Here is a 24,301-nt window from a genome sequence, read left to right as displayed (position 1 = left end):
AGCCCATTGACAATATTTGTAAGGAATGTATTTTGGCTAAGTAGAAGAGAATCTCATTTCCTAGCAAGTAGTTTTGTACTACACAAAAGTTGAAACAAGTTAATATAGATCTGAGTGGTCCCACAAGAACAAGAGGATTCTATAGAGAAAGGTACTTTAAGATTTTTGTTGATGACTTCACTAGAATGATGTGGGTAGCTTTTCTTAAAGAAAAATAAAAGGCATTTGAGAAATTCAAGATATTTAAGAACAAAGTTGAGAATGAATCTGGAGTTAAAATCAAAAGCTTAAGACCAGAGAGAGGAGAAGAATTCACCTCTAGAGAATTCAATATGTTTTGTGAGGAGCATGACATTAGGAGACAATTATCCTCACCCCATACACCTGAGCAGAATGAGATTGCTAAAAGAAAAAACAAATCAATTACTAAAGCAACAAGGGCTATGTTATTTGAGAATGATGTACCTAAGACCTTTTGGAGAGAAGTAGTGAATACAACAATATACACACTAAACAGAGTGCAGATTAGAAAAGGTATGGACAAAACACCCTATGAATTATGGTTTGGTCACTCACCATCAGTCAAGTACTTCAAGATATCTGGAAGCAAATGTTAAATCAAAAGAGATGATGATATTGGTAAATTTGATCCAAGGAGCGATGAAGGTATGTTTCTTGATTATTCATTGAAAAGTAAAGCTTACATATGTTTCAACAATAGAAACAAAACTATAGTAGAGTGCACAAATCTTAAAATTGATGAAAAGTTTGGTACCAAGGAAAAGATAATGGATTATAACCTTGATAGAGATCATTACTCTGGAATGACTAACAAAAGTAATGAGTTATTTTTCAAGACTAACAAGGACATGCAGAATAATGTGCAAATTGAAGATATGAGAGAAAATCAGAGTACATTACCAAAAATAAGAATTGAAGTAGCAACTCCTACTCCAAATAGAAACTTGATAAGAAATCATCCTACAAATAAGATAATAGGGAGTAAGGAAAAATGAGTAATGACAAGGAGCATAATTACTGAAGAACTATGTCTGATATCTCAAGTAGAACCAAGAAGCGCAGATGAAGCAATCAAAGATAATTATTGAAAAGAAGCAATGAAGGAAGAACTCTAGCAAATAATTAAAAATAACACATGGGAACTAGTTCCTAGACCCAAGGACAAAAATGTGATTGACACTAAATGGGTATTCAGAAATAAAATGAATGAATAGGGAGAAGTGATAAGAAACAAAGCAAGACTTGTATGCAAAGGTTACTCTCAGCAAGATGGAATTGATTATGAAGAGACATATGCACCTGTAGCAAGAATGGAAGCAGTCATAATGTTCCTAGCATATGCAACAAACAAGAATTTTAAGGTATATCAGATGGATGTTAAGTTAGCATTCTTAAATGGAGAACTTGAAGAAGAAGTTTACATTGAGCAACCAGAGGGTTTTCCTTTAACATAAGAAAAGGATATGGTTTGCATACTAAAGAAAGTATTGTATGGATTAAAACAAGCACCAAGAACCTGGTATACAAGGTTGGACAAATACTTAGCAAAGCTTGGATTTGCTAAAGGAACAACAAATGGTAACTTGTACTTGAAGAAAATAGAAGATGGCTTACTAATAATCATTGTATTTGTTGATGACATCATTTTTGATGGAAATGATGAAGCCAATAACAAATTCTCAGAAGACACGAAGAATGAATTTGAAATGAGCATGATAGGTGAAATGAATTTTTTTTTGGGATTACAAATTATTTAGAACAAAGAAGGTATCTTTATCTCACATACCAAGTACTTAAAAGATTTGCTGAAAAGATTTGGTCTAGAAAATTGTAAACTTGTTGGGACTCCTATGGTAATTGGTCATAAGCTATCAAGAAAAGATGAGACACCTACTATTGAACAAAAGAAGTAAAAATCTATGATTGGAGGATTGCAGTATCTAACTCATAGCAGACCAGATATAGCTAATGCAATTGTAACAAGATTTCAAGCTGATCCTAAAGAATATCACTATGCAGCAGTAAAAAAGAATATTCAGATATTTGAAAGGAACATCGGATTATGGTATTTGGTATGACAGAAACAATGACTTTACTTTTTGTACTTATATAGATGTTGATTGGGCAGGAGATAGGGATGACAGTAAAAGCACTAGCAGAGAAGCGTTTTTCCTTGGAGGAAGACTAGTTTCTTGGCTTAGCAAGAAGCAATATTGTACCTCACAAAGTACTGCAGAGGTAGACTATGTTGCAGCAGCAAACAATTGTAATCAAGTCATATGGATGAAGCAGATGATGAAAGATATTGGAATAACATTCACAGAACCTGTTATCATTTACTATGATAACACAGGTACAGTCAACATGTCTAAGAATCCTGTTTGCATTCTAAAACTAAGCACATAGCAATAAAGTATCATGTGGTGAAAGAGAAAGTTGCAAAGAAAGAAATCATATTAGAGTACATCAACACTAAGGAACAAATTGTAGACATTTTCACAAAGGCTTTACCAAAGGATACATTTGAGTACCTGAGAGGTATGCTTGGGGTTATGCCCCTACCTAGCTTAGAGTAGAAGTACATCAGTCCAGGGTACACAACACCATTGTTAGATTGGACTGAATGCTGATGCTTCCTCAATGGGGGAGTATTCGTGATGAACAGAGTTAGTCAAGGACTCTTGGCAATAGGTAATTGGTATGCAACAATGTCTTTTGACACTTGTATTGTTATAGAATGATATGTAAAAGTTGTAAAGAAACAAACCGGCTTGTGGTCGTGCTGATAGGTTGTTATTCATTCAAATTGTGTACTACCTTTGACATTGATGTCAATGGGGAGAGAGAGTGATATGTAAAACATTAGAGAGAGTTTTGTTGCAATAAAAGAAGATTTGAGTAATGAAAAAAAACTGTTGGTATTCTTGGAACTAGATGTTTTTCATCTATGTTGCCATCAATGCCAAAGGGGGCGATTGTTAGTATGAATGCTGATGCTATGGGGGAGCAGTGCAGAATAATATTATGACTGTGTTTGTCATTGATGACAACATAGCAATAAGGTTGCAGAAGACTGACAAAGTAGAAAACTGAGAATTATGTGTTAAAGACATTATGTTATGAATCTGCCTATGTGCAGTTACCGGCATATACTACAACATTTATTTGACATGTGGGCAAGTGCGCAAAACCTAAGTCAACAACATAAGGAAGATATTAATGATTTACAAAGAACTGCAAGAAAATAGAGCATCGGGAAAACAATTTCTAATGTATGATCAATATAACTCATTGTGTTTGGAATGAAGAGTTGCGCAATTAACTGGAGGAAGTACATTGACAACTGATGATGTCAGAAAGTGCACAGGTATGAAAGTCGCACATGTGGAAGTTTGGGAACAACTGTGAGTTGACAACATTAATTAAATGTGTATTTTATTTAGTTAAATATGGAGCCGACTCAAATTAATGTTAAGTGTATGGAGCCGACTCAAATGATTGATGATTGAGTATGGCATAAAGGAAAGATGTTTTTCAAGTTCTATAGACCATCATTGTGATTAAAATTAGAGAGAAGACTTGCAAATTGTGAAGTAGAAAAGAAGAGTAATTTGCTAATGCATGTAAGTGACCTTAAGGGTTACTGATGAGTTCCAAATCTGTTTGTATGATCTGAAGGTGAAGAAGTCCGACGTACTGGACAAAGGAAGAGAAAAGAGATTGTTTCACAACTATGTAATAGTACCGAGATCAATTGGACAGTGGGTTCATTGATCTGATCCTGAAGCTGTTTAGATAGTGGGTTCAACTGCCTTCTACAACTCCTAACAGGGTTGGAATCTCCTAATAGGGACTCTTTGTACTAACTATTGTAACAAGACTCCTAACAAGGTCTATCCTCTAACAAGGAATATTCAAATTAGTACATTATTTTGTGGGAATCATTTCCACCGGGGTTTTCCCTCTAATCAAGGGTTTCCCTAGTCAAGATATCTGGTGTATTTGTGCATGTGCATTTCTTGTGATTGTTGTTCGTGTTGGAAATTGTATAAGATTGACACATAACTAATTACCCCCCCCCCCCCCATATTGGTAATCTACTACTTCTAACAATATTGTATATGGCCATCTACTTATATATTTGCTGATTGTCTATTGTTAATGACCTATTTTGACCACTATACTATTAATAACTAGTTGCATCCTTTTATCCTATATAGAACTTTAGTTAGTTAGCTAGTGACAATATACTCTCTATATCTGTAACTTGTCACAACAAACACCTTTTATAATGTGTAGTTGATATTTTAACATTTATCACAATATGAATATATAAGAATCAACCTCTTATTTTAAGAAGTGATTACTATTAGACACAAAAAGAAAAAAATATATTTAAAACAAATTCATACACTTTTCTCTTTTACACAATTATCAAATATGCTAATCTCAACTAAACACAATTATCAAACATGCTAATCTCAACTAAATATTTATAGTTCAATTGATTTAGCACAATCACGCCAGCTTTGACGCTAACTGTCAAGAATTTTATTACTTACTGATTATTTATTTACATATGTACAATCTATGTAATGAAGTAGTTTCCTCATCCATCCATTTAAGCGAAAACTCCGTGGACGCGAAACTGTCGAGAGAATTTGGGGAAGTTAAATTGCGACTCAAGTAATATTTTATCAAAAAAGAGTGCAAATTCATCTTTATCTAAAATACGACTATAAAGGCGCTCATGTTTATCTGAAAGTAGATATAATGTGTGTACAATTAATTTTGAAAGCAGGCAATTCAAACATGGCGGGGAATATCATCTCCATTTCGAGGTTAACAGCATCCTTACCAAGTATGGCTCCCCATTGTATCCGCCAAACTCAGCTACATCCTCTTCAGGTACACATTGCACACTGCTTGGTGATACAGCTACGCTAAATCAAAAAACATGAATTGATAAAATTTGAACAGATTCTTCGCAAACAATATTAATTCTTACCCCCGTTTTATCTTCGAACAGAGCGAGGTCTGAAAAGATTAACTTATTCACGAGCCCAATTAAGGAGTAAAATTTGTATATCGAAATTTCATATATATTATATAATTATGTATAGCTGACAATAGATGCCATATACAGCATTATCACATTACAGACATAAATTTATATGGACAACGACATCGAAATCTTAATAAACTATAAGAGGGACTGGATTGTCTTGACCGATGTAGAAAACTTGGGCAGGTCGGTATGCTCTGAAAATGTTTCAATGTTTCCCTCGGCTTGACACCCCCCTTGAGGTAGGGTAGTTGTGCTTGATCAGAAAAAAAACCGGGATCCTATTGGAGTCCTTAGTATACGTTGACATGCTTATTGACCAAAAGATTAACATCCATTTGCATCTAATATTGTGGGCCACTTTTACATGCTTTTACAGTGCATTTCATGTATGTTTACAATACCTTCCTGCTTATAATTATTTAAGCCCTTGTGTCATAGAACGTGTTTTGCTGCTATCCCTAGTGCACTCAATTGTATGTCTTAAGGTGGTTGTAAAGGAGCTATAGAGCACTAGTTAGAATGATCCGCATCTATTAACGCCGTCAACGTTCTTTTAGATGATGTTTGCCTCATACCTCACTGTTGTGCTAGAGAGCCTACCGTATGATGAAGCGGCCATCCTGGTACCTTTTGATTTGAAGCTAGTATATACATTATCAATATCAAGTGTTGTATGACTATATTCCTTCATCTCGTTAAAGCTTTGTATTTGTTTTATTTATATCTTTATTGCCTTACTTTTAGAAGTTGCAAAAAGGCCAAGCTAGGATACATCCAAAAGATTTGGAACCAAGCAGAGAAGATAAGCGTGGTCCTTGTGCAAGATGACTACTAAGTGAGAAATGCTCCAACTAGTAAAAGGTTAATTAAACGAGCTGGCTATAACCATTGATTCGTTTAGGGTTTTGCACTAGTATTTTACTTGTAAACTTGACAGAGACTGCTGTCCATTTATCATAGGGAAGAAGAAGAATTTGAATATTCGTCAACCGAGTCAGTCAATGCTGATATTAGGTTGCTTGATGTTTGATCAGGAGGTCCACAATCCAAATACATGGATTGTCCATGTATGTTGTTGGGTTTAATTAGCACAAGAAGAGCTGCACAAGTTGGATTGCCCATCATACTTTTGAAGTGAATAGTAACAAATGAGTGATCAAGGTGTTGTTTTGATGCATTGCAGAACACTTGCTATGTACTTGGAGGCAAGGATAGCTAGGCACATCAAGACATTTGTAATGTCCTTTTCTAGAAAATTCCTTATTTTGCATTCAGAATAATATTTCTAAGTTGCCTATTTGGGCATGCAGGTACAGGATATGTGTGTGTATGCTTATACAAGATCTCCCTTCAGTTTACTTAAATACTGAATGTTCCGGGAATGAAAAAGTACATAGAATCCATTTTTGCTCTTGAAGACAAAGGATATACGGCTACATTTATGGACGGAAAAGTTCTAGCGTGGCCAAAGAGCTCCAACATAAAGAAAATACAAACTATGAGAATAAGACAAGGGTGTCTTCACAAACTTTGCACTGATTCAAACCAAGCCCTAATTCATGAGACTTTTAACCCAAATGAGACCTGGCACCGAAGACTAGGACATCCACTTTAGTGCCCTACCTTCAATAAAAAAAATGGTGATTGGGTTGCCCAAAGTGAACCAATCCCATGAAGGAGCACGCAAAGGATGTGCCCTAGGAAAGAATAGAATGGGGACTTTCCAAAATAGTACTAGTTATACTAAAAATATATTACAATTAGTTCATTGACTTATGTGGACCCATGATTGTACCCTCAATTGGAAGTTTCTTATATCACATAATCTTTGTAGATGACTTCTCTTGAAAGTCCTGGATATACTTTCTTAAACGTAAAGAGTCTAAGGAAATTCTTAAAAGGTTCAAAGAATTCAAAGCTCTTATAAAAAACTTGTCCGAGAAGAATATCAAAGTACTAAGAACAAATAATGGGAAGGAATATACCTCAGAAATCTTTAAAGAATTTTGTATTAATGCTGGGATTAAGAGGGAGTTTACTATGCCTTACAATCCTCAACAAAACGGAGTTGCTGAGAGAAAGAATAGAACCATTGAACAAGCTGCTAGAGCCATGTTGTACGACCAAAACATTGAAATTTCATTTTGGGCAGAAGCCTCTAGGTTCAAGGATTGTTTACAGGAGAACTCTTTACAGTCGGTTGAATATGGAGTTTATCCTTTGGCTGGGGATGAGGCATACATTATTACCACCTCTTTGTGTGAGGGGCATCCTCATGAAAACAAGAAGTTGTACTTGAGTTATGAGATCCCTGAAGAAATTTATGAGCATGATGATACAAAGACATTGAGGCATCTCAATGAGATCCTAATGACTCTGGGCATGGCCTTCTTTATATTGGAGTGGCACAATGGAAGCTTGACAGATATTTACTTTTCTCGCCTACATCCAAGTGCATGTACGTGATCATGATGTGGCATGAAGACTTCAGTAGATACAACTATCAGTGTTGTGCTTGGTTTGGATCTTGGAGCTGCAATGGTCAAATGGTTTGATGAAGGATTGCTTGGGGGCAAGCAATCTTTGGACGACGAGATTTGTAATGTCTCCAATTTTTAATAAAATATTTCAATCAGGCTAATTAATTAAATGATCCAAAAAAATAAAATAATATCACAACGACTTATTTAATTAATTGATTGAATTAATAAAGGCCCAAATAATAAAATAATAATTAAAGTTTGTTGGTTGAGGTTCTATTTGTAATCCTTTGGGAAGCTTCCTTGAAGCCCTTTATAAGGCCAGCTTGTAGGTTTATTGTTGACATGTGATTTGGATTATTTCTTTGTACTGTGAATTCCTATTGGAGTTCTTTATTGTTCAACATTTCAGAAGTGAAAGATCTTCCCTACTTGGCTAGTTTGGTTTCGGTGGGATTCAACACTCACCCTACTCCAATTCTCTTTATTACTTTGCTTCGAATCTGGTACATCTGGAGCACCATCTTTGTTTGCGAATATAATTGGCAAATATGTATGTTAAAAATCTATTCTTGTTTGGCATATATCTTGTGCAATTGGTGTTCTAATATTATCTTATTTGGCATATAAAGTTGGAATTCACTGTACTTTCTAGATAGCGGATTCAAACTCCGTACGACACAATCTTTATTCCTGTAAGCACTTTCTTTCCTATTGTGTGGGCTCTGACTTCCCTCCATGCGGCCTCAAGCTTCCTTTCCATATGTCCTTCAAGTTCCTTCTGTGTGGCCTCCAGGTTCCCTTTCGTGTAGCCTCTGGGTTCCCTTTTGTGCAGCCTTTGGGTTCCCTTCCATACGACCTTTGACCTCCTACTATGTGGCCCCCAACTTTCTTCCCTGTGACCTCCCGCTTCCCTCCATGCGGCCTCCGACTCCCCTCTGTGTGACCTCTGGCTTCCTATTGTGCAACCTTCGACTTCCTACCATGTAGCCTTCGACTCTCTATTGTGTACGACATCTTTGCTTGTTGGTCTAATAAATTGAAGATACTTCCGTAGGTACCAAGTGAGTTGGGATACTATAGTGGTATCAGAGCTAGTGATTGTGCCAACCTATTGGGAGAATTGAGAGTTGGATTTGGATCACACTATGGCACCCAACAATGCCATACGGTCTCTATCTCAGTTTCTAGTCGATTAGAAGGCACATTTGTTGGTCAAATACTCCAAGAACACTTTTGCATGCAAACTGATTGATGATGATATTTAGGATGACTGATACAAGGTAATCGATGACATCATCTACTACAAAGACAATCTATTTGGGGCTCGAGTCCAAGGTGAAGGAATGGATTATGGAAGTAGACACTTGCACAAATATTGTTGAACCAACACCCAATGATCAACCTAATGGAAATATGAGTTCTACTAGCAACCCTTCTGAACAAGCAAGCTCTACTGGTAGTTGTTCAGCTTCCGAGTGATGTGGACTCGATCGAGGATTGTTGGCAAGAGTAATCTTTACAGTTGGTTGAATATGGAGTTTATCCTTCAGTTGTGTCTAAGTTGTGCATGACTGTAATTTTTCCATGTGAAACACTTCCTCATAAACACAATAGGATCTACATGAGCTGCGAGGTAGTTTATGATTGGCTTCTTTGGGATCTTGGTGGTTTTGGATATAGCAATGTTTATATCAGAGTGGTGCTGTGAAAGCTTGATGGATATTTACTCTTTTTTGCCTACATTCAAATGCGTGTATGTGATCATGATGCGGCGTGAAGACTTTAGTAGATACAACTATCAGTGCTCGTGCTTGGTTTGGAATCTTGGAGCTGTAGTGGTCAGACGGTTTGAGGGAAAGCAATCTTTGGGCAGTGAGGATTTCTAATGTCCCTATTTTTAATAAAATACTTTAATTAGCTTAATTAATTAAATGGTCCAAAAATTAAATAATATCACAAGGGATTATTTAATTAATTGATTTGATTAATAAAGGGTCCCAATTTTTATTAATCATCCGTACGTGTTTGCCATGTTGGCATTTATTTGTAAATCCTCAAAGAGTTTTTTCCGAAGGGTTTATGTACGACATGTAGGAAGTTGTTAGTATGCGATTTGGGTTATTTCTTTGTATTGTAAATTCCTCTCGGAGTTTTGTATTGTTTGTCATTTCAAAAGTGAAAGATCTTCCCTACCTGGCTAGTTCGGTTTTAGTGGGATTTAACCATCACTCTACTCCGATTCTCTATATTACTTTGCTTCAGATTTGGCACATCTGGAGCGACATCTTTGCCTACAAACATAATTGGCAAATATCGATGTTCAAAATCTATTCTTGTTTGGCATATATCTTGTGCAATTGGTATTCTAATATTATCTTATCTAGCATATAACATTGGAATTCACTTTACTTTCAGGATAGCGAATTCAAATCTCGTACGACATTCTTTATTCCTGTAAGTGCTTTTCTTTCCTTTTGTGCGGCTTTCGACTTCCCTTTCGTGCGGCCTCGGGCTTCCTTTTGTGCGGCTTTCGGCTTCCTTCCGTGTGGCCTCGAGCTTCCTTTCGTGCGACCTTCGACTCCCTACCATGCACGACGTCTTTGCTTGTTAACTGAAGGTACTTTCTGTAAGCATCAAGTGACAGGGTAATATTACAACCTAAAGATTTTTGGCTATCCTATCTACATTCATGTGCCTAAAGAAAAGAGGTCTAAATTAGAACCCACTGGCAAGAAAGGGATATTTGTGGGCTATAGTGAAACATCAAAAGCCTACAGAGTGTACATATCTGGACAGAAACTGATTGAACTCAACAAAGATATAATTTTTGAGGAAGACATTGCCTTTTAGAGATCCAAGAGCTTTCATGAGATAAAAACTCAAGACCCCCCTATAGATATGGAGGAGTATGCTCATGATGTTCAAAGGAGTCTCATGTAATGACCCCTAATAGGGTCTTACTTAAATTCTCATAAATTTTGTGATTAAGGTTCATATTATAATCATTTCATACTAAATAAAGTGATTTCTCTTTATGTGTCAGATTACATAATGGATGGTAGATTTACTGTTGCTTGAGTTTGGACACACTCAGCTTAGGGCTTCTTCAGTTTTTTATCCATTTTGGGATTCTCTTGCCCTAACGCGACCAATTTACTCCTCCCCCTGTGCACCCTCATTATGCAATAAGATACACATGGATTCATACTCAGTTCACTAATAATGATATCTTTTGTTGGATACAATTGTCTAATTGTGTGTTGTCTTTGATGTCACACAAATGTCATATCAGTTGTTAGTTAGTGCTTACCAAGCTCACTTGGTCAGCAAGACAATTTTCTTTGTCTACCGAGCATTTCTGAAGATTACTCTGCAAAGACAGTGTCTACCGAGCTCACTCGGGTGTCGAAGGAAATTATGGCAGAAAACAGTGTTAATCGAGTTCCCATGGTTAACGAAGAGAAGTTGGATAGAGTTAGTGTTAATCGAGTTCACTCGGTTACCAAAGGATTTTTGCAAGTTCGCAGTGTTAACCAAGCTTCTGTTGGTTAACATAGGAAATCGTTTCAGAACCAGTGTTTATCGAGCAAGGTCAACTAATGAAGGATTTTGTTATTTTGGCATATGAAACTTAACTATTTCAAGTATTGGTTCTAGTCGACTATGGTAATGATTATTGGTCATTCTAATTTGTATTGAGCCGACTTGACAATCTGGATGATATAAATATAAGGTCAAGTTGTGATTTTCAAGTGTGCAAGTGTGCTGATTGAATTAAGAAGGAAAGAGTGAGAGCAAACTTGGAAGGATAGCAGATATCCTTGTGGAGCAAAAAAGTAATATTCGATCAGGAAGGATCTAATTTTGAGCAGAACAGAGATCTAGATTCAACAATTCAGTTGCATCACAATCAGGTCATTTTATTGTTACTCTCTAACCATTGTAGCAGTGATCTAAAATCTCTTAACAGAGTTGGTTTAACAGCCAGTTGTAAATCCTCTAACAAGGGGACAATTCCATTGAATTGTTTTAAGACCTCTCACAAGGCCACTCTTAACAGGGTGATTAAATCCTCTAGCAAGGTCACACCTAACAGTGTGTTGTTTAACTTTTAACCGGGTTGGCTCTTAACAGGGCTCACTTTAGAAGAGTGAAAAACAGTAACTAGTTACATTGGTGGTTTTTCCCATATTGGGTTTCCACGTTAAATCTAGTGTCTCTTGTGTTCATCTCTTTTCTCTCATGTTTGCAAGTTATTACTGTTAATGTTAGATCTGCTAAAGTAATACATACTCTGCATTTACCGAGATACAACAATTTCTGTATGTTTACCGAGCTGCAGCAGTAATCAGTTTTATTAGTTTATTTTTGTTGACATCTAAGGGATCTGTGAAACATTTTTGTGGTAACTGATTCACCCCCCTTCTCTCAGTTACTTCATCTATATTTCCAACAATTTTTGAGTTTACAAAATAAGTTTAGGTATTTTACACAAACATTATTATTACCTACATATATAATCTTAGAGGTTTCAATGTCTTATTTGGAATATTAAAATTATGTCTAGTTGATTATTTTTGTCCAATTATTTAGATATGATTATACTATATATCTTACATACATATATCATCATTTATAAGATATTTATTATTTTTATATATAACCTTACCTTGACTACTTAACTATATTACAAGGTTCAATAATGAGTAAGAAAATATTATAAACATACCTTCTTCCATAATCAATATGGAAGCTATTCCAATTGTTAAGTAATAAGACATTCTTTCAAACTATTAAGTAATAGATCGTACCTTATGTAAACCCTTTTGAATGATCACACTCTTTGCATGGGCCCCTCATCCACGTGGTCCAATCAATCTGGTCAGCATACCTTTCTTGGTGGTAAAATTGATTGTTTGATTTCTTGTCCTTATGTTGTACTTAGTCCACGTGGCCCCTTGTTGTTGTTGGTGTGACCTTCTTAGCCTAAGCCGTAGCTAGTGTAGTTCTCCTTTATTTCCACGTCACCTTGTCATGGCACATGATTTTTGCACCAACCACAATATAACTGGTTTGCCCATGTCTTCGTTTACTCTGATGTGACTTTTTATAAGCCTTCAATATGATTGCCCTTGTTAAACATTTGATGATAATTAATAGAAATGTTTTCCATCTGCTCACACTGAATGTGTGTATTCCGTATGCTCCATTGCCACTCTGAATTTTGACTTTGTTTTCTTCCATAAAGACCTTCGATGATGATATAGACCACCTTTAATATTCCTGTTTGTGAATCTCTGTTGTCTTCCTTGATTGGCCTATCCCTATTGATGAATATTTATTAATTGTTTAAGGGTTGTGTCCTTGTATGGATGCTTGGCTCATCGGTTGGATATATAAGGTGATAATCGTAAGCGGTCGTAGATATTAACGTGTCATAGTATTAAATAGTGATTCTTTATTTTGTTATTAATTTCATTAAGTTGTTCATAAAGAGTATTCTTTATTAATTATAATATTTAAACACTATTTAACACAAGTGATGGCTATAAGGGAATAAATGAATTCATCCTTATTTGAGTAACATGAAAATAATCATATGTATTTTAGATTAACATGTTTGTGTGTATATTAATGAAAGTCTTTTATTTGATTTGATACTAAATCATCATATTTGTTTATATCCTATAGTTATTTATTATTTATTATTAGGGCTCATGACATCTCTTGAAGAAACTATTAATGAAAATAAGACCGCTTCAATACATGAACCTAACAATAACAAAAAGAGACCACTTTGGGCCTAAAAGATGAGTGAGGAAGCTGAAAACTATGCAGCACCCTGTTGGTTCCCAAAACCACAGATTGGAATCTTATGAACCTTGCCAATTGAATGCTGGGATATCCAAATGGTTATGGCCAACTTGAGAAGACTGATTGGGATGATCTTTGCCTTCTGCACTTCTGGCTCTGCAGGGCCAAGGTGGGTATACCAATTCCTAAGCCAATCCTATAGCAGATTGTTTGATCACAGATGCAATAAAAATCTTTTCCAAATGGCAAGAATATGAAAAGCCTTTAGTCTATGCCACTTTGAACAAGATATGTGAAAGTGCTGAAAATATGTTTACTTTGAAACTTTAATGATAACATTAAAATATGAATGCTTAATATGAAATTGTTTGAAATATTAATGTTCAAAAATTAGAATACTTATATGGAGTTCATGAGAAGACTGAATTGATGCATATAACAAAGAAGTATAGATATGAATCACTAACTTCAACTTATAAACTGATGACAATCTTCCAATAACTCTAATGATCAGTGCCTTGTTCACTTGGGCAACAGAGCCTATCAAGATGCTGATTTTTACATACAACTTTATGGGACAATATCTATTCCAATATTATCAACTGTTCTAATTTTCAGAATATAAAAGATTAAATCACATGTGCAATTCAGTGTCAGTCTAAGTGGACTTTAACCTCTTTGGAAGGAAGACCGACTAGACAAGGATGAGGAAATATACTTATGTCTCACACAATCCTTGATTATCAAACACTGAATGCTATGAACAAATCTGCTATACACACCATATCAAAAAACAGTCCACCAAATGCATTGATGACCACAAAGGACCAATTGCATGCAGTTTATCTCATTGCTTCAATGAACAAAAACAAAAGACTTTATTGCTCATGAAGAATCAAATACATCAGTTGTGTTGCCTGGCTATGACTATATCTATATTTCAAATTACAGAAACAATAACCTCAGTAATGTTGTTCACATAATCGTCTCTCTCTTAATGGTTTTTGGCATCTCTATTTATATGTGAATGAAGAGATGCACAATAATTTCCCCACCAACATGCCTCTTCATAAATAATAACTAATCCTTATGTCAACATCTGCAAAATTACATAGCACGGACCCTAAATGTAATTTCTAATACAATTTGCAAACGGTCTAATGACATTTAACTATCTTTGTTACCAGTAATTAACTGTTTTGCTTTCCTAACAATCTGCATACAGTCCTCTGAATCGTTATCTTCCTATGAATTATACACAGGCTCTGTGTTTGATCCAATAGTTTTATGCTCTCCTTGATTAAGTTGGAACACAATCTTTTAGATCTGCCATACTCTTGTCTATGGAAGATTGATCAATGTTCTTGCCACTGCATCCAAATTTTTGATGTGTAATAATCTGTCGTCATTGAGATCACCTAGATTATGGGTTGTATATGTGGAAAGATGACTTCGTTCCCAAATTTGATTTGAAGTCTGTGTTCGCATATGGATGAAGAACCAGACATGGATGAAAACATTGGGTCTAAGCCTCTCCAAGATATTATCTATCTTGCTGTTATATCCTCGAGATTTTTGCAAGTAGGATTCCTTTATCATTGGGGATCCCAATGCCCGCAAATGCCAGATTTACGCTATTAAGAAATGTGCCTCAATTCAAAGCTGGATCCACATATGGAAGGAGGAGATGATGTGTGTAGTTTCATGCCACTGCGACCAACAATTATATGTTTGTCCTTCAAGCATATGCTACCATTATGTGAAACTTAAGGCATCAAGCGTCCCCTGTTGCAGATGAAGAGAAAGGTTTGGGAGTTTGTAATGCAACATATAATCCTTTCCTCGCCATAGCCACTGTGGGATTGCCCGGGATTGTTGTTGTGGGATGCAACAACAATGCTTATAACCTTACATCCTCTCTGTCGTACCGGAGGTGGTGTCGCCAAATGTTCTTGTAAAAACTCTCACCTGGCTATAACTTGAGCAATTCCAATTTTCATTAAATTCCCACCAATTCTTCCTCACAAATTAGATTTTTGGCATTTTATTAAACCTTAGCAAGTATGCAACCATTTCTGATGTAACTAACACAAATCAACTCTATACTGATTATATCCAATATTGGAAATGATTTATAATTCCAGCTAAACTACTGTCTATTATTCTTCACAACACACAACTTGCAATAGTAATACTGATAGGTGGGATATATATATACTGTTTTATAGTTCTTTGTTTGAATTTTGAATGCAAGAAATTGTAAAGAAATGACCAGCATTTACCACCCAAAGTAACTGAATTACCACTGATTGATTAGTTGTGCTTACATAATCAGAAGAGCAAATTAAAGAACCTGGTCATAATTCTTAGAATTGGACAATGCTGCAGCAAGATTTTGGAATGCAATTTGGCTTCCATCAGCTCCACGTTAATGCCAAGGGTTTCTAAAAATTAAGTGCAAATAATCTGAACTGGTAACTGATCTGCCTCCTTCAATTCGTAACACCTGAACAAATCGCAGGTCCCTTTTAATCTAAATGCCGTGCTTGGTCTGCTCACGTGGTCATTGACTAGGCATAATGACTGACCTCTGGCCGTCCACAGTAATGTAGAATGCCAAATGCAGATAACGTGCAAGGAGCTGCTGCAGACACGTGACTCCCAAACACCCCAACACGGCTGCTAGATAAATCACAGGCCCCAGCAGAGATACGTTAGCCTCCCAACAATCATTCCAACACCAAACGTGTAATGTCCCTGCTCAAATCTGATTGAAAACTTTTGATATTTGGCCTTGGTAATTTTGTCAAACACTTTGCATACAAGAGTCATATGACTGATATAACATTTCAGTTTGCTTCAATAACTTTTAACAGCACTTGTGATTGCAAGAATTACTTGAAGTTCACTACTAAATGATTCTATCAGACACCTAGGATGCTTATGCAAGTCCTTTATATCCTTTCTATGCATAATAATGAATTCTAACGTCAAACTAACCACCTACAGCCAAGTGACTTTTCGTCATACAATTGGCATGCAAAATCTAATGCTGATTACTATGATATTTAATTGCACAACAACAATCACATATTACTTCTTGATTACAAATATGAAATATCTTCCAAATACAATGCTGATTTTAAAATAGCCAAGACTCTTGGCAAATTACAATGCAAATCTACAGCTGAAACTATAGCTCCTAATATGCTATGCTAATTGAATGACAATCATAGGGAACCTGGGAGGAGTGGTGACGCTTGAGGATGAGCTGATGTAGCAAGCAAAAAACCAACACAAAGACTCTTCCTTGAATAAAATCGAATTCCTTTAATGGCCGCCCCTGCTGTGACTTTCAAACCTCCAGGATAAAACATACAACAGCTGCAACCTTCAATTTCTATTGTCCATCATCATTGCCAAGCTTTAGGAAGGTGATTGCCCAAATACCCATGTGCCAAAATTGTGTTTATGAATTTCTATGAATTTATTTATGCCTTCATGGTCCAATCGCCCCTGTTCTGGTCTGATTTGCAATATTAAATATTCTGCAATGATTTTTGACCTCCTTATGCTCCCAACTAAGTCGCCTAATCCTCTACATTCAAGCGCCTCCCTCCTCAAGAGAAATCAACACCATATAAAACCTCCATGAATAAATTCGAATTTCTCTAAGGAGCTGATATATGACTGCAAATTCTAATCTTTCAATCAGAATTTCCCAACAATGAATTCATCCCTCAAAATGTGCAACATTGAAAAATGAAGATGCCAAAATATCCTCCAATGATGCTCCAATTCGTCCTATACCAAAAACTTGGCCAAAGGCCACTAGGTTTTCTGCAATGAAGCACAAATAGAAGACTGAAGTATCTTCCTCCCAGCTGCAATAGTTCAAGTTGTATTTCACACCCTCAAAATTGCTATCAATAGGAAGTTTTCGTTTCTTATGACAAAGAAGTAATCTGCAGAAACCCTAGGCTCCACAAGATGAAACAACAACAACAACAACATCAAATCTGCTTGGTGAGAATGAAGCCCAAGATGCCTATTTATTCTTTTTTCTCCACTTTCTACAGAAACTTCTAGAACATTATTATATTTATTAAGTGACTTTATAAAATATTTTATAATTCAAGTCACTTTATTAAATTAATTAAATATAAAGTTACCTTTTTAATGTTTATTAATTTGATAACTTTATAAATAATTAACTTAATACCACTTATTTATTTAATTAAATTAATTAATTAGTCATCCTCTTAAAATATTCATTATTTTGGACAACTTAATTAATTAAATTAATTCAATCAAATTACCTCCAAAATGGGGACATTATAGTTTGCCCCTCCTGAAATTGCTTGTCCTCAAGCAATTCACCACCTGAATCCCACAAGAAGAACTGCATAATGTCCCTGTCACCACCAAACAATCTCTGCAACATTTGCCCAAATTGAAACTGTCGTACCATCTCAATATCATCATCAAGTGTTGCAAAAGTTTAAGCCTCAAGTGGAAGCAAGCCAAGAGACTGATCATCCTTGCCTCCAAACTTCACGCAAGACAAACTATCATCCCAACTATTCAGCACATGTGCTCCTGAATTATGCATCATGAATAGGTCATGTACATGCAAATCAAAAATGAAGCTGTGAGCATTCCTCACCATGTACACCTCTGAAATCTCCTCTGCGAGCCTCATTTGCAATCCCAATGCACTAGTAGGATCACAAATACTATCAACAATGCTCATCTCAAGACTGGAATCAAGAGGGCTATCATCATCCAAGCCATAGAGTGGATTGTCATATGACCAAGCGGCTTCCACTTCGAACAATGGATTGGGAATCATCTCAGGTTTCTCCTGAATCACTTTCTTTTTTCTCTTACTATCCAACCCTTTGATACAATGCAAGCCTCCATCCGTAATACCCCTCAATACATGCCTCCTACCATCAACCTCAAAAGACATTTCCATCTTAGGTACATTGAGGGTAAATAATCCCAAGTCCTGGAGCCACTTCATTCTCAAAACTATGTCCGTCTCTCCCATGTTGGCCACATAAAAATTTGAATGTAACTCATAGCTATGTCGTCGGTAGAAATTGTGTATCAGCCGATGGGTCCCTTTGGAAAGGTTCTTGTTATGTAGCCGACGGGTCCCTTCGGAAAAGTTCTTGTATGTAGTCAACGGGTCCCTTCGGGAAGGTTCTTGTTATGTAGCCGACGGACCCCTTCGGGAAGGTTCTTCGGAAAGTATTTATACACCCTTTGGATTATTGTAAATCATCATTGAAGCATAATATAATGTACTGTTTGGCATATGCGAATAATAATAAGAATTTCTGCTATTCATATCTATTGTTTGTGCATTGATTTCTTTACCCAGTACGGTAAACATTTGGCGCCGTTGTCCGATGGACTTGGAACAAAGGCTGGAATGAAATCTGATGCCGAATCAGCTAAATAAAAATAAGAACACGGTGAAGGACAAGGATGAAATATGCACAGCTCAGGATAATCTAATTCTGGCACAGTAGGCAGAGAGCCAAAGAAGATTCCAAAAGATTGCTGACGAAAACAAGAGCGTGGAAGGATTGTTGAAGGAGACTCGACAACGGCTCGATTTGGTGGAAGAAGCAAGGGAGGAGTTTCTGAACTTGCATACACTAAGGAAAGAGAATCCAGACGGAAGGGGATCGACTCGCACGGCTCGGAGTGCCGAAGGAGCACAAGCATGGAGTGACCTCTTCGTCCGAGATATACTTCCGAAACGAACAACTTCGGTTGACGAAACCTCTTCACCAAACAACGCGGAAGTCGAAAACAGCGCGGGTGTGCAGAACAACGCGGGTGTTCAAAATTGCACGGGAGCTCAGAACAACGCGGGTGTTCAGAATAGTGCAGGTACACAACAAAACCCTCAACATACAATGATAATGGTAGGTCCAAAAGAAAAGTTGCCTAAATTTGATGGTGAAGGAGCTGCCGATTCGATTCGACATTATAAAACATGTGAAATGATCTGGAGAGCAAATGGCATAACAGATACGAGTGAATGGGTCCGACAGTTTCCAGCCACCCTACGGGGTGTTGCGATTGATTGGTTTACTGAAACAGATCCGCAGAAGTTAAACACTTGGGATAATATTAAGGAGTTTTGCGCAGAATTTCAAATATTGCTCGACGATAATGAAATCGTCGCCGAGATATTCAATACCAAGCAAAAGAAGAATGAAACAGTATGGGTCTTTGCTAGGAGGTTGAAAGACTTAATCAGTAAAATGGAAAATAAGCCGGCAGATGGGCTCCAGAAAAGATGGTTCATTGAAGGCCTTCACCCCAAGCTGCGGAAAAAGATGAAGATCGTGCCACCATCGACATATATTGAAGCATACAATCGGGCATTGAACCTCGAAAGTGAACAATAGACAAAGAAGAAGAAGAAGACTAGCTTATCCGATTCAAATGACAACGAACCTTCAGAAGAAGATAGCAGCGACGATGAAGGCAGCAGCAAGAAAGTCCATGCTCTTCAGAAGGACATGCTGCGGATGATGGGGTTCAAAAACATGAACAAGGAGACTAAGAGCAATGACCTATGGTGCACAGAGCGCAAGAAAGAAGGCCATACGAAGGGATCATGCCCGAAAGACCAATTTTGTGAGATTTGCCAGATTATGGGACACTCGGTAAAGGAATGCCCTTTCAATTTGAAAACAAGAACACCGCAGCAAGTGTCTCTGACACAGGAGGTGTCCCTGTCAGGAGGGAGCGGGAACACCAGTACGGATGGTGCCACACCAGGTGGATATAGAAATAATCGACGCGGTCAGAACAACAACAACAATGGCGGCAACAACAATAATGGCGGGAGAAGTCGAATCCAGTATGATGCGAATGGTCGCCCGATAGTCCAATGCCGTGCATGCAATCTGTGGGGTCACTTCGCCCGAGAGTGCACAACGACGAATATACCAAAGTTGCTATGCCGATGGTGTGGACCTGGCGATCATGACGATGCTAAGTGCCCAAAGTTCGGAGGAAACTTGATTATTGTCGGGACGGACGAGGAAGAAGTTCTGGCTATCACTCGAAAGCAGGTGAAGCTCTACCCTGATTCGACGGAGGAAAAGAAGAGATTGGAGGAAGCTCGTGCAGAGATCCAGAGAGCAACGCAGGGAGAAACGACACACCTGAAGGACACACCGGGTACCTCTGTACGGAACTGCGTAGAACAAAATATTGTACGGCAAATATTACAGGTCAAGGAACCCGTCAAGATAAATGATTTATGGCTCACTATGCCTCAACTCCGTACGACACTCACGAATATAGTCCCAATTGCTAACCAACCAGTAGAGCAAGAAAAGGAGAAACACGGGGGCGCAAGTGTAGAAGACCCGATGTTGTTAGCTCTTTCATCCAGACGCTATCCGGTGGTTGTCGAAATGGGCATTCTCTGAATTGTGCTAATAGACACGATCGTAGACGGAGGATCTGGGGTCAATGTCTTGCCAGAGTATACTTGGAAAAAGTTGGGACAGCCGACATTGTGGCCACCTACCTTCCAGTTGTTAACAACCGATCAACATGGAATCAAGCCATTGGGAATACTCACAGCGCAACCAGTGATGATTGGAACACAACCATTCCTGTTGGACCTCGTCGTGATTCCCCTAAGGCGGAAAGGGTACGATGCTATTCTGGGTCGGGGGTGGCTGATACAAGCCAAGGCAAAGCACGATTGGAAGAAAAATACTTTATCACTCGAAAGCAAAGGCCAGAAGTATGTCATCGATCTGCACACTCAAATGGTTAGGGAAGAAGCCCTATCATCAGATTCCGAAGGAGAAGAGGATGAAAAGGGGTAGAGTATGGAACCAGATCAGGAGGGAGTTCTACGACTGGAAGGAGATGACGATTTGGATTCAGTAAATGGTCTCTACCATTGGCAGATAGAGGACTATGAATTGTTTTAGAGCTGCAACGTACTGACAATAGAAGGACACAGTACTGATGAATTTCCAAAGGAGTTCACCGAAATGAAGGAAGGGGATGCGTCACTCGATGTGACCCCGGCACTTAAGTTCACTGAAGGGGAACCCATCAAATACAATGAAGTTGCGTTGCAGACCATGAATTTGGGAGATGAAGTTGAACCACGGAACATACTGGTGGGGGACAACTGGGACCCAGTACTAAAGGCAACAGCATTCAAGATATTTTTAGAGTATAAGGATGTGTTTGCATGGACGTACAAGGACCTGAAAGGAGTACCGCCAGAGTTGTGTGTGCACCGCATTCAGTTGATTGAAGGAGCAATACCTGTACAGAAGCGGCCCTACAGAATGAACAAAAATTATGCGGCACGGGTTACGGAGGAAATCAATCGGATGTTAGAGGCTGGCATTATTTTCAAGGTGCAGACCAGTGAATGGGTATCCCCGATAGTGATCTCATTGAAGGACTCCACTCAAATCCGAATATGTGTCGATTTCAGATGCCTGAATGCAGTCACCATCAAGGATCCGTTCCCGATCCCATTCACGGACAACATCCTGGAGGAGGTAGCGGGACACGAGATCTACTTATTTATGGATGGTTTTTCTGGCTACAATCAGATTTCAATCGCAGAGGAGGATTACGGGTCGGATGAGGACAGGTGCAAGGACTACCTCAGGACTATGAAGTTTGCGTTGAAGAAGGGGCATGATGTGGCGATTCAGGCTCTGACTCGGCGGAGGGAGTGGCATTTGATCCGAGCGTATATTCGTGGGGTTTGTCCTCAACTATTTTAGACTTGTTTTGTGGATAGGGGTTGGCCGGCGGTTGAGACACCAAAGATGTTGGCAGATTGGGCCACTGAGCCAGAGTTGGGACCGGGTGACACTCTGCTGATGAAGCTGGCACATGAGATCGTGGGATTGTACAAAGAGGTTTACTATGCTCGGCAGCGCGCGGAGGCAGATAGGGCAGTAGACAGTGTTGTAGCTCAGAGATCCCTAACGGTTGAGAAAGAGGCAAGAGAAAAGTTAGCCGCCGACTTGGTCGACCAGCAGGTAGCATGGGCAACACTATTGAGGGATATGGCAGCAGTTGTACAGGATAGGGACGCGGCTCTCCGGGATAAAGATGCAGCGAAGCATGAGTTGTAGTTGGCCAGGAGACAAGCTATGGATGCCGTGCTTCTACTGAAGGAGGCCGTAGAGGTTAATTCACAGATTCAGACAGATCTGCGCATCCAGACAGACCAGGTGTAGGAGTTACGTCGTCAGCAACACTCTTCTGGGACACCTTCTTCTCTCTAGTATTTCTTTTATTGTTTGTGGGTTGTCTCCTAATTTTGTTAGTTGTGAGGAGACGACTTTTCTTTTTGGGGGGGATGATGTCGTCGGTAGAAATTGTGTATCAGCTGACGGGTCCCTTCGGAAAGGTTCTTGTTATGTAGCCGATGGGTCCCTTCGGGAAAGTTCTTGTATGTAGTTGACGGGTCCCTTCGGGAAGGTTCTTGTTATGAAGCCAACGGACCCCTTCGGGAAGGTTCTTCGAAAAGTATTTATACACCTTTCGGATTATTGTAAATCATCATTGAAGCATAATATAATGTACTGTTTGTCATATGCGAATAATAATAAGAATTTCTGCTATTCATATCTATTGTCTATGCGTTGATTTCTTTACTCAGTACGGTAAACAAGCTATTCAATTTCAAAGTGAGATTAACAACCTTTTTGGTGCATGCGAGAGTATATCCGTTTGCTACTCGAACTCTGATATCCATCAAAATCCTCAACTTGAAGTCTACACCGAGCTACAAAATCTCCATTAATAAAGTTATGTGTCGCACCAGGCGATGCAATTCTGTCCATCAATTGTCCCCCTGAACTTGAATGCAGTCTCATCCTGAACATTGGCAATATATGCCGTGGGAGCAGAAGTCTCCTCACCTTGATTAAGTTCTGAAGCAACTTGCCGATCAACTTCATCAGAATCAGAGTCCTCAAAATATGCCCACATGGAATGGTTCGCCTTGCCCTTAGGCCGCAAAGGACAATCATGATCCTTGTTGTAAGGCTCCTTACACCAATAGCATAATTTCTTCTTCCTCAACTCTTCTCGTGTCTCCTCATCCATCATAGGTGCTGATTTCTTTTTCTTGTCTGATTGTTGGGAGTCTCATTGCTTGTTGAAGAGATTTCCTTATACAAGCTCTTGCTCTTTGGTGCTGCAAACTCCATGCTCCCAGCCTTCTTCATTGCCTCCTGAAGAGTAGGAGGATCAAATGCTTTTATCCATCCTCTCATAGGCTCTAATAAGCCCTTCATGAATAACACTACCAGTCGTCTCTCTAAGATATTGGAAACCATTACTGACAATCATTGAAAGTCCCCAATGTAATTCTCCAAACTCCCAACTTGCTTGAGTTGAGCCAAATCTCTGAAGTATGATTCTGGGTCTTTCTTGTCAAAGCGTTCCACCAATCTATCCAAAAACTCCTGATAAGATGTAATCTGATTATGCTGCAACGTAACCAATCCATGATACCACCATTCGTGTGCTGCTACTTCCAAATGCAAAGTAGCATACTTGATGGCTTCCTCTTTTGTCATGGGTTGAAGAGCCAAGAAAGTATCCAACTTATTAATCCATGACTGTGCAGTACATTTGCCACTTCCATCAAACATAGGTAATGTAAGCTTATTAATAGCCTGCTTGAGATCCTTATTTTGATTTCGGGGTCTCCTCTCCTGTCGGGACCTATAGTAGTCCATCCTCGTTTGTACAAAATGATCAACGTGCATAAGCTCTCGAGCTCCTGGTGTCAATTGTTGCCATTCATCATGAGCAGCCATATATACATCAGCAAAGGTAGGCTCCTCCACATCTTCAACATTCTCTTCTACTGCACATT

At 38.2% G+C, this 24,301-nt stretch overlaps 1 protein-coding gene across 12 annotated transcripts in view; it reads left to right on the top strand.

Annotated features, from left to right (window-relative positions):
* Window positions 1–4,572: 4,572 nt before the first annotated feature.
* The window catches only part of LOC149561814 (pterin-4-alpha-carbinolamine dehydratase 2, mitochondrial-like), a 251,085-nt gene continuing 231,356 nt past the window's right edge, over window positions 4,573–24,301 (top strand). For 5 of the 12 annotated variants that reach the window (XM_089825348.1, XM_089825347.1, XM_089825345.1 and 2 more), the window contains exons 1-2: window positions 4,573–4,707; window positions 4,823–4,929. In XM_089825348.1, coding sequence (XP_089681474.1) covers window positions 4,834–4,929 — 96 coding nt within the window. In that variant the 5' untranslated portion in view covers window positions 4,573–4,707; window positions 4,823–4,833. The other 7 variants (XM_089825342.1, XM_089825349.1, XM_089825351.1 and 4 more) reach the window with 4 other exon arrangements.

The sequence above is a fragment of the Cupressus sempervirens genome, chromosome 4 (assembly GCF_028749045.1).
Source record: "Cupressus sempervirens isolate cs-2001-9-10 chromosome 4, ASM2874904v1, whole genome shotgun sequence".
Classification (NCBI taxonomy): Eukaryota; Viridiplantae; Streptophyta; class Pinopsida; order Cupressales; family Cupressaceae; genus Cupressus; species Cupressus sempervirens.
This window is presented reverse-complemented; position numbering and strand designations above follow the sequence as displayed.